The 15296-nt window shown below is 51.8% G+C and overlaps 1 protein-coding gene across 2 annotated transcripts; it reads left to right on the forward strand.

Moving 5' to 3' along the window:
- Nucleotides 1-3666: 3666 nt before the first annotated feature.
- Nucleotides 3667-15191, forward strand: BLOC1S4 (biogenesis of lysosomal organelles complex 1 subunit 4). Of its 2 annotated transcripts, none has more exons than XM_038770970.1 (5): nt 3667-3925; nt 10895-10966; nt 13215-13316; nt 13747-13869; nt 14304-15191. In XM_038770970.1, the coding sequence occupies exons 1-5, from the start codon at nt 3713-3715 to the stop codon at nt 14403-14405; spliced, it is 612 nt and encodes a 203-aa protein (XP_038626898.1). In that variant the 5' UTR covers nt 3667-3712; the 3' UTR covers nt 14406-15191. The 2 variants fall into 2 exon arrangements, with proteins under 2 accessions (XP_038626898.1, XP_038626899.1); XM_038770971.1 differs by having other exon boundaries at nt 14307-15191.
- Nucleotides 15192-15296: the final 105 nt, after the last annotated feature.

Genomic DNA, 15296 nt, shown 5'->3' on the forward strand with positions numbered 1-15296 from the left:
CTAAGCGCTTGGGAAGTACAAATCGGCACCATATAATAATAATAATAACAATAACTGTCTCCCCCTTTTAGACTGTGAGCCCACTGTTGGGTAGGGACTGTCTCTAGATGTTGCCAATTTGTACTTCCCAAGCGCTTAGTACAGTGCTCTGCACACAGTAAGCGCTCAATAAATACAATTGATGATGATGATGATTTATTAAGCGCTTACTAGGTGCAAAGCACTGTTCTAAGCGCCGGGGAGGTTACAAGGTGATCGGGTTGTGCCAGTCTTCATCCCCATTTTACAGATGAGGGAACTGAGGCCCAGAGAAGTGAAGTGACTCGCCCAAAGTCACCCAGCTGACAGTTGGCGGAGCCGGGATTTGAACCCATGACCTCTGACTCCAAAGCCCGGGCTCTTTCCACCGAGCCATGCTGCTTCTCTAACGGTCCCTACCCCACAAACTGGAGACAGAGTTTTGCTTCGTTTTTTTTTAATGGTATTTGTTAAGCGCTTAACTACGCGCCAGGCACTGTACTAAGCGCTGTTGGCAGGCGCTCTCTGTACTATTATTATTAATTATTATTAATAAATAATGGCATTTATTAAGTGCTTACTGTGTGCCAAGCACTGTTCTAAGCAGTGGGGGAATACTAATAATGGCATTTATTAAGCGCTTACTATGTGCCAAGCACTGTTCTAAGCGCTGGGGGAATATTCACTCATTCAGTCTGAATTATGTTGCCAATTTGTACTTCCCAAGCGCTTAGTACAGGTCGTGGGTTCTAATCCTGGCTCTGCCACTTGTCAGCTGGGTGACTTTGGACAAGTCACTTCACTTCTCTGGGCCTCAGTTCCCTCATCTGTAAAATGGGGATGAAGACTGTGAGCCCCCCGTGGGACAACCTGATCACCTTGTAACCTCCCCAGCGCTTAGAACGGCGCTTGGCACATAGTAAGCGCTTAATAAATGCCATTATTAGTATTCCCCCAGCGCTTAGATCAGTGCATGGCACATAGTAAGCGCTTAATAAATGCCATTATTAGTATTCCCCTAGTGCTTAGAACAGTGCTTGGCACATAGTAAGCGCTTAATAAATGCCATTATTAGTATTCCCCCAGCGCTTAGAACAGTGCTTGGCACGTAGTAAGCACTTAATAAATGCCATTATTTATTAATAAATAAAGACTGTGAGCCCACTGTTGGGTAGGGACCGTCTCTATATGTTGCCAACTTGTACTTCCCAAGCGCTTAGTACAGTCTCTGCACGTAGTAAGCGCTCAACAAATACGACTGAATGAATGAATGAATGAATATTCCCCCGGCGCTTAGAACAGTGCTTGGCACATAGTAAGCGCTTAATAAACGCCATTATTAGTATTCCCCCACTGCTTAGAACAGTGCTTGGCACATAGTAAGCGCTTAATAAATGCCATTATTAGTATTCCCCCACTGCTTAGAACAGTGCTTGGCACATAGTAAGTGCTTAATAAATGCCATTATTTATTAATAAATAAAGACTGTGAGCCCGCTGTTGGGTAGGGACCGTCTCTATATGTGGCCAACTTGTACTTCCCAGGCGTCTAGTCCAGTGCTGTGCACACAGTAAGCGCTCAATAAATACAACTGAATCATCATCATCATCAATCGTATTTATTGAGCGCTTGTGCAGAGCACTGTACTAAGCGCTTGGGAAGTACAAATTGGCAACATAATTCAGACTGAATGAGTGAATATTCCCCCAGCGCTTAGAACAGTGCTTGGCCCATAGTAAGCGCTTAATAAATGCCATTATTTATTAATAAATAAAGACTGTGAGCCCGCTGTTGGGTAGGGACCGTCTCTATATGTTGCCAACTTGTACTTCCCAGGCGTTTAGTACAGTGCTCTGCACACAGTAAGCGCTCAATAAATACGACTGAATCATCATCATCAATCGTATTGAGCGCTTACTATGTGCAGAGCACTGTACTAAGCGCTTGGGAAGTACAAATTGGCAACATAATTAAGACTGAATGACTGAATATTCCCCCGGCACTTAGAACAGTGCTTGGCACATAGTAAGCGCTTAATAAATGCCATTATTAGCATTCCCCCACCTCTTAGAATAGTGCTTGACACATAGTAAGCCCTTAATAAATGCCATTATTTATTAATAAAGACTGTGAGCCCGCTGTTGGGTAGGGACCGTCTCTATATGCGGCCAACTTGTACTTCCCAGGCGTTTAGTACAGTGCTCTGCACACAGTAAGCGCTCAATAAATACGGCTGAATGACTGAATATTCCCCCAGTGCTTAGAACAGTGCTTGACACATAGTAAGTGCTTAATAAACGCCATTATTAGTATTCCCCCACTGCTTAGAACAGTGCTTGGCACATAGTAAGCACTTAATAAATGCCATTATTTATTAATAAATAAAGACTATGAGCCCGCTGTTGGGTAGGGACCGTCTCTATATGTTACCAACTTATATTTCCCAGGTGTTTAGTACAGTGCTCTGCATACAGTAAGCGCTCAATACGGTTGAATGATTGAATATTCCCCCAGCGCTTAGAACAGTGCTTGGCACATAGTAAGCGCTTAATAAATGCCATTGTTAGTATTCCCCCACTGCTTGGAACGGTGCTTGGCACGTAGTAAACGCTTAATAAATGCCATTATTAGTATTCCCCCACTGCTTAGAACGGTGCTTGGCACATAGTAAGCGCTTAATAAATGTCATTATTTATTAATAAAGACTGTGAGCCCACTGTTGGGTAGGGACCATCTCTATATGTTGCCAACTTGTACTTCCCAGGCGTTTAGTACAGTGCTCTGCACACAGTAAATGCTCAATAAATACGACTGAATGAATGAATATTCCCCCAGCGCTTAGAACAGTGCTTGGCACGTAGTAAGCGCTTAATAAATGCCATTATTAGTATTCCCCCACTGCTTAGAATGGTGCTAGGCCCGTAGTAAGCGCTTAACAAAGAACCTCGTGATTATAATTATGATTAATGATGATTACCGTGATTATTATTAATTATGAGGTTGTCTCCCCGCGGGCCCGGGAGATCGGTCCAATGGGAGGAGCGGCTGATATTACGTCATCATAAGGAGGCCGGAGGGGGCGGGGCCTCGCGCGTGGGCGGGCGCATGCGCGCGGCTTGCGGGCTGGGGAGGCGGGGCCTCGCCGTTGGTCCAATAAGGCGCGTGCTCGAGGCCTGGTGGGCGGGGCCTCTCCGTTGGTCCAATAGGGCGCACGCGAGCGGCCTGGTGGGCGGGGCCTCGCTGTCGGCGCGGGGGGAGAGCGCGGGTGAGGCGCATGCGCGCGGTCTGCGGGCGGGGGGAGCACGGGGTGGCGCATGCGCGCGGTCTGGGGGCGGGGCGTCGGCGGCAGGGGAGAGCGCGGGGGTGGCACATGCGCGCAGTCTGGGGGCGGGGCATCGGCGCCATGGAGAGGGCGGGGGGTGGCGCATGCGCGCAACTTGGTGGGCGGGGCCTCAGCGTTGGCGGCAGGGGAGAGCGCAGGTGTGGCGCATGCGCGCAGCCTGGGGGCGGGGCGTCGGCTCCTTGAGGACGGCGGGGGTGTGTGGCGCCTGCGCGCGGCCTGGTGGGCGGGGGCGGGGCGTCGGCGCTAGGGGGAGAGCGCGGGTGCGGCGCATGCGCGCGCGGCTTGCTCGGTTGGCCTCGCCGTCCGCGGCCGGGGGAGGGCGCGGGTGCGGCGCGTGCGCGCGGCGGGACGATGGAGCCGCCGGGCCCGCCGGCTGGGGAAGGGGACGAGCCGGAGCGGGAAGAGCCGGAGTCCGGCGGAGACAGCGGACACGTGTCGCAGAGCGCAAGCGGCCTGCCCGGCCCGGACGGCTGGGACCGGCCCGCCTCCCGGCCGCTGCTCCGACAAGCGGCCGCCGCCCTCGCCGCCTCCCTCTTGGCCCGGGACCAAGGGGGCGGCCCGGAGGTCAGCGCCCCCTGCCGCCCAACGCCCGCCAACGCCCCGCCCCGCACCGACCCCCCCCCCCCCAGCGCCCCCTGCCGGCCGGCCCCCGGCAACGCCCTCCCCAGCACCCCCTGCCGCCCGCCAACGCCCCCTCTCAGCGCCCCCTGCCGGCCGGCCCCCGCCAACTCCCTCCCCAGCGCTCCCTGCCGCCCGCCGACCCCCCCCCACAGCGCCCCTGCCACCCGCCGACACCCCCCCACACACACACAGAGCGCCCCCTGCCGGCCGCCAACGCCCCTCCCCGCCCCCCCAGCGCCCCCTGCCGGCCGGCCCCCGCCAAATCCCTCCCCAGCGCCCCCGGCTGCCCGCCAACGCCCCCCTCTCAGCGCCCCCTGCCGGCCGGCCCCCGCCAACTCCCTCTCCAGTGCCCCCTGCCGGCCGCCGACCCCCCCCACACACACAGCGCCCCATGCCGGCCGCCGGCCGCCAACGCCCCTCCCCGCCCCCTAGAGCCCCCTGCCGGCCGTCCCCCGCCAAATCCCTCCCCAGCGCCCCCTGCCGCCCGCCAATGCCCCCCTCTCAGTGCCCCCTGCCGGCCGGCTCCCGCCAACTCCCTCCCCAGCGCCCTCTGCCGGCCGCCGACCTCCCCCCACAGCGCCCCCTGCCACCCCCCACCCCACACACACACAGCGCCCCCTGCCGCCCACCAGCGCCCCTCCCCGCCCCACCAGCGCCCCCCGCCGGCCGTCCCCCGCCAAATCCCTCCTCAGCGCCCCCTGCCGCCCGCCAACGCCCCCCTTTCAGCGCCCCCTGCCGGCCGGCCCCCGCCAACTCCCTCCCCAGCACCCCCTGCCGGCCGCCGACCCCACAGCGCCCCCTGCCGCCCGCCGACCCCCCCCACACACACAGCGCCCCCTGCCGCCCGCCGCCCGCCACATCCCTCCCCAGCGCCCCCTGTCGGCAGCCGACCCCCCCCACACACACAGCGCCCCCTGCCGGCCGGCCCCCGCCAACTCCCTCCCCAGCGCCCCCTGCTGCCCGCCGACACCCCCCCCCCCCCCCCCCACACACACACACAGCACCCCCTGCCGGCCGTCCCCCGCCAGCTCCCTCCCCAGCGCCCCCTGCCGGCCGCCGACCCCACAGCGCCCCCTGCCGGCCGGCCGGCCCCCGCCACCTCTGTCTTCGTCTGCCTCTATGTGTGTGACTGCTCCCTGATAATAATAATGATAATATTTAGATATGATGATATCTAATGATATCTAGATGATAATTTTTAGACTGTGAGCCCACTGCTGGGTAGGGACCGTCTCTATATGTTGCCACTTTGTACTTCCCAAGCGCTTAGTACAGTGCTCTGCACACAGTAAGTGCTCAATAAATACAATTGGTGATGATGATGATGATGGCATTTGTTAAGCGCTTACTATGTGCGAAGCACTGTTCTAAGCGCTGGGGGGGATATATGTTGCCCACTTGTACTTCCCAAGCGCTTAGTACAGTGCTGTGCACACAGTAAGCGCTCAATAAATACGATTGATTGACTGATTGATACAAGGTGATCAGGTTGTCCCACGTGGGGCTCACAGGCTTCACCGTGGCTCAGTGGAAAAGAGCCTGGGCTTTGGAGTCGGAGGTCATAATAATAAAATAATAATAATAATAATGATTATGGTATTTAAGCACTTACTATGTGCAAAGCACTGTTCTAAGCGCTGAATAATAATATAATGATAGCATTTATTAAGCGCTTACTATGTGCAAAGCACTGTTCTAAGCGCTGAATCATAATATGATAGCATTTATTAAGCGCTTACTATGTGCAAAGCACTGTTCTAAGCGCTGAATAATAATATAATGATAGCATTTATTAAGCGCTTACTATGTGCAAAGCACTGTTCTAAGCGCTGAATAATAATGTAATGATAGCATTTATTAAGCGCTTACTATGTGCAAAGCGCTGTTCTAAGCGCTGAATAATAATATAATGATAGCATTTATTAAGCGCTTACTATGTGCAAAGCACTGTTCTAAGCGCTGAATAATAATATGATAGCATTTATTAAGCGCTTACTATGTGCAAAGCACAGTTCTAAGCGCTATGGAGGTTACAAGGTGATCAGGTTGTCCCATGGCGGGGGCTCACAGTCTTCGTCCCCATTGACAGATGAGGGAACTGAGGCCCAGAGGAGCGAAGTGTCTTGCCCAAAGTCACCCAGCCGACAAGTGGCGGAGCGGGGATTTGAACCCAGGACCTCTGACTCCAAAGCCCGGGCTCTTTCCACTGTGCCACGCTGCTTCTCCATGGGTCATGGGTTCAGGTCCCGCCCCGCCAATTACCAGCTGTGTGACTAGTGTGTGTGTGTGTGTGACTTTGGGCACGTCACTTAACTTCCCTGGGCCTCAGTTCCCTCATCTGTAAAATGGGGATTAAGACTGTGAGCCCCCCGTGGGACAACCTGATCACCTTGCAAACTCCCCAGCACTTAGAACAGTGCTTTGCACATAGTAAGCACTTAATAAATGCCATCATTATCATTATTATTATTCACCCCCATTTTCCAGATAATAATAATGATGATGGTGGTGGTATTAAGCACTTATGTGCCAAGCACTGTTCTAAGCACTGGGGGGGATACAAGGTGGTCAGGTTGTCCCCCGTGGGGCTCACAGTCTTCCTCCCCATTTTCCAGAGGAGGGAACTGAGGCCCAGAGAAGTCAAGAGACTTGCTCAAAGTCACACAGCTGACAAGCAGGAGGGCCGGGATTAGAACCCATGACTTCTGGCTCCCAAGCCTGGGATATTTCCACTTTTAGCCACGCTGCTTCGCAATGCTGCCCGGGCCCCCCCCGCCAATCATCATCATCATCATCATCATCATCCTGGTTTTAACCGCTCACTATCTGCCAGGCCCTGCCCTAATAACAATAATAAGAATGATGATGGTATTTGTTAGGCGCCTACTATGTGGTAAGCACTGCTCTAGTAATAATAATAATAATGAGGGTATTTGTTAAGCGCTTACTATGTGCCAGGCACTGTTCTAGTGATAGTAAGAATGATGGTATTTGCTAAGTGCTTACTATGTGGTAAGCACTGCCCAAGTAATGATAATAATAATGAGGGTATTTGTTAAGCGCTTACTATGTGCCAAGCACTGTTCTAGTAATAGTAAGAATGATGGTATTTGTTAGGCGCCTACTCTGTGGTAAGCACTGCCCTAGTAATAATAATAATAATGAGGGTATTTGTTAAGCGCTTACTATGTGCCAAGCACTGTTCTAGTAATAGTAAGAATGATGGTATTTGCTAAGTGCTTACTATGTGGTAAGCACTGCCCTAGTAATAATAATAATAATGATGGTATTTGTTAAGCGCTTACTATGTGCCAAGCACTGTTCTAGTAATAGTAAGAATGATGGTATTTGCTAAGTGCTTACTATGTGGTAAGCACTGCCCTAGTAACACTAGTAATAATAATAATAATGAGGGTATTTGTTAAGCGCTATGTGCCAAGCACTGTGCTAGTAATAGTAAGAATGACGGTATTTGCTAATTGCTTACTATGTGATAAGCACTGCCATAGTAAAAATAATAATAATGAGGGCATTTGTTAAGCGCTTACTATGTACCAAGCACTGTTCTAGTGATAGTAAGAATGATGGTATTTGCTAAGTGCTTACTATGTGGTAAGCACTGCGCTAGTAATAATAGTAATAATGATAATGAGGGTATTTATTAAGCGCTTACTATGTGCCAAGCACTGTTCTAGTGATAGTAAGAATGATGGTATTTGCTAAGTGCTTATTATGTGGTAAGCACTGCCCTAGTAATAATAGTAATAATAATAATGAGGGTATTTGTTAAGCGCTTACTATGTGCCAAGCACTGTTCTAGTGATAGTAAGAATGATGGTATTTGCTAAGTGCTTATTGTGTGGTAAGCACTGCCCTAGTAATAATAATAATAATAATAATAATGAGGGTATTTGTTAAGCGCTTACTATGTGCCAAGCACTGTTCTAGTGATAGTAAGAATGATGGTATTTGCTAAGTGCTTACTATGTGGTAAGCACTGCCCTAGTAATAATAATAATAATGAGGGTATTTGTTAAGCACTTACTATGTGCCAAGCACTGTTCTATAAATGGTAAGAATTTGCTAAGTGCTTACTATGTGGTAAGCACTGCCCTAGTAATAATAATAATAATGAGGGTATTTGTTAAGCGCTTACTATATGCCAAGCACTGTTCTAGTAATGGTAAGAATGATGGTATTTGCTAAGTGCTTACTCTGTGGTAAGCACTGCCCTAGTAATAGTAATAATAATAATAATGAGGGTATTTGTTAAGCACTTACTATGTGCCAAGCGCTGTTCTTGTAATAGTAGGAATGATGGTATTTGCTAAGTGCTTACTATGTGGTAAGCACTGCCCTAGTAATAATAGTAGTAATAATAATAATGAGGGTATTTAAGAGCTTACTATGTGGTAAGCACTGTTCTAATAATGATGATGATGATGGTATTTGTTAAGCGCTTACTATGTGCCAAGCACTGTTCTAGTAACAGTAATAATAATAATGAGGGTGTTTGTTAAGCGCTTACTATGTGCCAAGCACTGTTATAATAATGATGATGATGGTATTTGTTAAGCGCTTACTATGTGCCAAGCACTGTTCTAGTAATAGTAATAATAATGAGGGAGTTAAAGTGCTTACTATGTGCCAAGCACTGTTCTAGTAATAGTAATAATAATAATAATGAAGGTGTTTAAGCGCTATGTGCCAAATACTGTTCTAGTAATGATGATGATGATGGTATTTGTTAAGCGCTTACTATGTGCCAAGCACTGTTCTAATAATGATGATGATGATGGTATTTGTTAAGCGCTTACTATGTGCCAAGCACTGTTCTAATAATGATGATGATGGTATTTGTTAAGCGCTTACTATGTTCCAAGCCCTGTTCTAGTACTAGAAATAATAATAATGAGGGTGTTTAAGTGCTTACTACGTGCCGTGCACTGTTCTAATAATGATGATGATGATGATGGTATTTGTTAAGCGCTTACTATGTGCCAAGCACTGTTCTAGTAATGGTAATAATAATAATAATGAAGGTGTTTAAGCACTATGTGACAAGCACCGTTCTAATAATGATGACGATGATGGTATTTGTTAAGCGCTTACCTTGCACCGAACCTTAGTAAGCGCTCAGTACAGCGCTCCCGCACCTAGTAAGCGTTCAGGGAATGCGATCGAATGAGCCGTCCAGTGTCTGGCAGCAAGTGACAATTTAATAATCGATTCGTCCGCCCCCTATTAGGAAGCTCCTGCCGAAGAGCCGCGTACCGAACCTTAGTAAGCGCTCAGTACAGTGCTCTCGCACCTAGTAAGCGTTCAGGGAATACGATCGAATGAACCGTCCAGTGTCTGTCGGGCAGCAAGTGACAATTTAATAATCATCGATTCGTCCGCCCCCTATTAGGAAGCTCCTGCCGCAGAGCCGTGTATCGAACCTTAGTAAGCGCTCAGTACAGCGCTCCTGCACCTAGTAAGCGTTCAGGGAATACGATCGAATGAACCGTCCAGTGTCTGTCGCAGCAAGTGACAATTTAATAATCGGTTCGTCCGCCCCTATTAGGAAGCTCCTGCCGAAGAGCCGTGTACCGAACCTTAGTAAGCGCTCAGTACAGTGCTCCCGCACCTAGTAAGCGTTCGGGGAATGCGATCGAATGAACCGTCCAGTGTCTGTCGCAGCAAGTGACAATTTAATAATCGGTTCGTCCGCCCCTATTAGGAAGCTCCTGCCGAAGAGCCGTGTACCGAACCTTAGTAAGCGCTCAGTACAGTGCTCCCGCACCTAGTAAGCGTTCGGGGAATGCGATCGAATGAGCCGTCCAGTGTCTGTCGGGCAGCAAGTGACAATTTAATAATCGGTTCGTCCGCCCCCTATTAGGAAGCTCCTGCCGAAGAGCCGCGTACCGAACCTTAGTAAGCGCTCAGTACAGTGCTCTCGCACCTAGTAAGCGTTCAGGGAATACGATCGAATGAACCGTCCAGTGTCTGTCGGGCAGCAAGTGACAATTTAATAATCATCGATTCGTCCGCCCCCTATTAGGAAGCTCCTGCCGCAGAGCCGTGTATCGAACCTTAGTAAGCGCTCAGTACAGCGCTCCTGCACCTAGTAAGCGTTCAGGGAATACGATCGAATGAACCGTCCAGTGTCTGTCGCAGCAAGTGACAATTTAATAATCGGTTCGTCCGCCCCTATTAGGAAGCTCCTGCCGAAGAGCCGTGTACCGAACCTTAGTAAGCGCTCAGTACAGTGCTCCCGCACCTAGTAAGCGTTCGGGGAATGCGATCGAATGAACCGTCCAGTGTCTGTCGCAGCAAGTGACAATTTAATAATCGGTTCATCCGCCCCTATTAGGAAGCTCCTGCCGAAGAGCCGTGTACCGAACCTTAGTAAGCGCTCAGTACAGTGCTCCGGCACCTAGTAAGCGTTCAGGGAATACGATCGAATGAGCCGTCCAGTGTCTGTCGGGCAGCAAGTGACAATTTAATAATCGGTTCGTCCGCCCCCTATTAGGAAGCTCCTGCCGAAGAGCCGTGTACCGAACCTTAGTAAGCGCTCAGTACAGTGCTCCCGCACCTAGTAAGCGTTCGGGGAATGCGATCGAATGAGCCGTCCAGTGTCTGTCGGGCAGCAAGTGACAATTTAATAATCATCGATTCGTCCGCCCCCTATTAGGAAGCTCCTGCCGAAGGGCCGTGTACCGAACCTTAGTAAGCGCTCAGTACAGTGCTCCCGCACCTAGTAAGCGTTCAGGGAATGCGATCGAATGAACCGTCCAGTGTCTGTTGGGCAGCAAATGATGTTACTGTACATTTAAGCGATGCCCCCCCAAAAAATCGGGGCGAACCGTTCCGAATCCGGGGGAAGAACCGCGTTCGGCTCATCGTCCGTTTCCACCGTCTGCGCCGCAGGTGCAACGCTTAGACAAGAGCCTGGAGGACCTGCTGACCAGAGTGGACGAGTTCGTGGGGTTGCTGGACATGGTACGTAAAGTCGGGTCCGCTCGCCGGTAGCTTTCCCGGGGGGGAGTCTGCCCCCGATCCGTCCGGCTGCAGCGCGGTCGAGGCGCTTTCCACTCGCCGGTCTCTTTATGGCCGCAGACGGGCCGCAAGAGCGACTCATTGGAGCTTTAGCTTTAAATCTATTTGTTCTGACGACCGTCCACATGTTTTATTTTGTCGTCCGTCTCCCCCTTCCAGACCGTGGGCCCGTTGTCGGGTAGGGACCGGCTCTAGATGTTGCCGACTTGGACTTCCCGAGCGCTTAGTCCAGCGCTGTGCACACAGTGAGCGCTCAATGAATACGATTGAATGAATTTTCTATGATCACTGCTCAATACGAATGAATGAATGAATTTTCTATGATCTTTCATTAGGGGGAAAAGTCTTACGGATGAAGAAGGGAAAGTTAGGGAGGTTGGATGTTCCATCCTTAAGCGGGAAGAAAGACCCAGATTCGTTCAGTCGTATTTATTGAACGCCGTGTGCAGAGCACTGGACTAAGCGCTTGGAAAGTACAATTCGGCAACAGATAGAGACAGTCCCTGCCCAGCGGTGGGCTCACGGTCTTGAAGGGGGAGACCGTCAACGAAACAAGTAGACAGGCATTCTATTTCTTTTATTTTGTTAGTACGTCTGGTTTTGTTCTCTGCCTCCCCCTTTTAGACCGTGAGCCCACTGTCGGGCAGGGACCGTCTCTAGATGTTGCCAATTTGTACTTCCCAAGCGCTTAGTCCAGTGCCCTGCACACAGTAAGCGCTCAATAAATACGATTGATGATGATTGGAGACCGGAGGGGATAGAGCAACGCGATGGGAGAGTGACCCCGGAGGAACGGGGGGCCGGGAGGGAGGAGACCCGGGGGGCTTCGCTTCTGGCCTCGCTGAAGAAATAACCGCCCCGGGCCCCACCGTCCCCACCGGCGGACTAGGGATGCGGGATTCGTTGAGCGCTTACTAGGTGCCGGGCACTGTACTGAAAAAACGAAAATGCTGGGAATGCTGTGCTCCGCTTGGAGCAGGGTGGGAAGACGTGCTAGGCTGGAAGGGGTAGGGGGCGGGGGACCCCCGCCACGCCCTTAGCTCGTTGTGGGCAAGGAACTTGTCCGTTCCCTTGTCTCCCAAGCACTTAATACAGTGCCCTGCACGCAGTAAGCGCTCAATAAAGACCATCGATTGAGTCGAGAGCCAGGGTCAGTTAGGCGAGCTCATCCCCCTCTCCATCCCCCCCATCTTCCCTCCTTCCCTTCCCCACAGCACCTGTATATATGTTTGTACAGATTTATTACTCTATTTATTATTTATTTTATTGGTACATATCTATTCTATTTATTTTATTTTGTTAGTACGTTTGGTTTTGTTCTCTGTCTCCCCCTTTTAGACCGTGAGCCCACTGTTGGGTAGGGACTGTCTCTAGATGTTGCCAATTTGTACTTCCCAAGCGCTTAGTACAGTGCTCTGCACATAGTAAGCGCGCAATAAATACGATTGATGATGATGATGATGATGATGATGATCCCGTGAGAATCAGCTCCAATCCGCCAATCACTCTTCCTCCCCTTCAAAGCCCTACTGAAGGCTCGCTTCCTCCGGGAAGCCTCCCCGGACTAAGCCCCCCTTTTCCTCTGCTCCCCTTCCGCGTCACCTCGACTCGCTCCCTTTGCTCTTTTTTTTGTTTTTGATGGCATTTATTAAGCGCTTACTTGCTCTTTTTTTTTTTTGATGGCATTTATTAAGCGCTTACTACGTGCAAAGCACTGTTCTACCCCCCTCCGCCCCACAGCACTCACGTATATCTCTTTAATTCTATTTATACTGATGCCTGTTGACTTGTTTTGATGTCTGTCTTCCCCCTTATATCATCATCATCATCATCAATCGTATCTATTGAGCGCTTACTATGTGCACAGCACTGGACTAAGCGCTTGGGAAGTACAAATTGGCAACATATAGAGACGGTCCCTACCCAACAGTGGGCTCACAGTCTAAAAGGGGAAGACAGAGAACAAAACCAAACATACTAACAAAATAAAATAAATAGACTTATAGACTATAGGACTATAAGCCCGGTGTGGGCAGGGATTGTCTCCCTCTATTGCCAAACTGTACTTCCCAAGCGCTTAGTACAGTGCTCTGCACACAGTAAGCGCTCCATAAATGCAATTGAATAAATGGAGGCAAGGAAGGGGCGGGAGGAACAGACGGCCAGTTTCAGCGTTGTCTTTTTGTTTCAGATTCGCAGCGACTCGTCACAGGTGGTTAACGAGAGCCTGCCCGCCATTCACACGAAGGCCACGGAAATGAGGCAGATCTACCGGAAGATCGACAAACTGGAGGTCTGTACCCGTTTACGCCCCGGGGGTCGGACGTCCCCTCGTGAAAATAACCACTGCCGAATCTCCAAGCGCTTAGCACAGCGCTCCGCGCGCAGTCGGCGCTCAGTAAATACGGCTGAAGGGAACCGAATGAGGTAGGGTGAGGCGAGCTGAAGGAGCGCTTTGAAGACGACGGTAAGAAGTTTCTGGGTGACGCAGGGGAGGAGTGGGGAGGCGTCGACCGAACGTCTCTGTACAGTCGCCTCACTTCTCTAGGCCTCAGTTACCTCGTCTGTCAAATGGGCATTAAGACTGCGGCGCCCCGCCCCGCTTGCTTATCTCGACCCCAGCGCTCAGTACAGTCCCCGGCCCACGGTGCCACCCCCACCAACGGCCGGGCTCCGGCGCCCGCGGGGGTCCGCGTGTCACACCCCGGTGCCCGTCCGTCCAGGCCTTCGTGAGAACCCTGGGCTGCAGCGTGGCAGGGATGGAGGAGCAAGTCACCAAGGCGGAGTCCGGCCGCGGCGCCTTCAGAAAGCTCCTGCACGGCCTCGGCGTGCCGGCCTTCCTCTCGGTCAGTGCCGGGGCACCGCGGCGGGCGGCCAGGCGGGCGCCAAGCTACACCGAGCGGTCGGGAGAATACGTAGACCAGTGCAACGGACACGATCCCTGCCCACAGAGAGGGGCAGATCAAAACCCTCCCCCCGGGAGCCCGGCTTTTTCCACTCCGGTGCCCACTTAATTCAGAGGAGAGCGTGCCCGGCAGCCCGGCCCCCGCCGTGGGGGCACTGGCACCCGTTGGGCACCATGTAGGGGCTTTTCACGACCGAAAGATTTAAGTGAAAACAGGCCGGTGATTCTCTGGCTGCAGGCTACCGGCCGGCCGGCCGCCGGTCAAAACCAGAGCGCTTCCATACATCCTTTCCCTACAAGACGTTCGCTCCCCCCGATCGGCGCGGCACGTAACCCCGAGAAAGTGACGGCTTGTAAACGTCTGATTATTTCCAGAAGGCGTCTCCCACGAAGCCCCAGCCCAGCCCCTACGAACCTCCCGCCCTTTTCAGGACCGAAGACTATTTTCCTCGCAGCGACCGGGGACCCCCTACCTGACTCCGTCTCCACGTTTTCCGGAAACGCGCTTGGAGCGAGAAGCCTCTCGGCGGGGGGTGAGGGAGGGGGGAAAGGGCATGACCAGACCCTGCAGCCAACTCAGGAAACAGCGGGACCTTTTTTGTTATTTCGGGGGAGGGCCGGGGCAGCGTCTTCCCAAAAACGTTAAGCCGCAAAGCCTTAGCGGAGGGCCCCGGGTGGCCACGCTTCCTCTAAAACCAGTAGTCCAAGAGCTCAACCCCAACTGCCACTTCAGTATTTTTGCATCTGAAATGGGGAACAGTATTAAATCCGCCTTAGGAAAAGCTGCTGCGCTTAAGCAAGATAAGGATTCAGCTGTATTTATTAACCACCCGGAAGGTTGACGAGGGCTCTCTACGGCCCGTCTTTGGAAGGGCCGGACGTCCGTATTCCACCGTCTGTCTGGGTGGGAAAAACCTCGGCAAACTATGCAAGTCCTCCAACGGGGGAATCCTCGTAGCCTCGAGTGAGACAGGGTTCATTTTGCAAATAATTTCAAAGCGCTGTGTGTCGGCTCACTAGAGTTTCCCGTCGTTGCCGTTAAAATTTAAGAATCGCGTCTGCCTGGCCGGGCTCTTCGACGGGAGCCGCGAGCCGCCCGGCCTCGCTCGTTTTCCTCAAGCTCGGGGGGGAGGGGGCGGCTCGGCCTACAGCTGGCGACGGCCGTCGGGGAAAGGTCCCCTTCGGGAGGGAAAAGAAACCCGCCTTCCTCCAAGTCGGTAGGAAAATAATATCAAGTTTTAATTCAAAATAAAGACACTTTGAAAATAATCTGTAAAAAAACTTCCGATGGGTTTGTTCGGCGAGCTCTTTCCTTTCTCTGAAGCTGACGATAAACGGGACGTGGACGGCCACACACCAGGGTTACGC

The sequence above is a fragment of the Tachyglossus aculeatus genome, chromosome X2 (assembly GCF_015852505.1).
Source record: "Tachyglossus aculeatus isolate mTacAcu1 chromosome X2, mTacAcu1.pri, whole genome shotgun sequence".
NCBI classification, from domain to species: domain Eukaryota; kingdom Metazoa; phylum Chordata; class Mammalia; order Monotremata; family Tachyglossidae; genus Tachyglossus; species Tachyglossus aculeatus.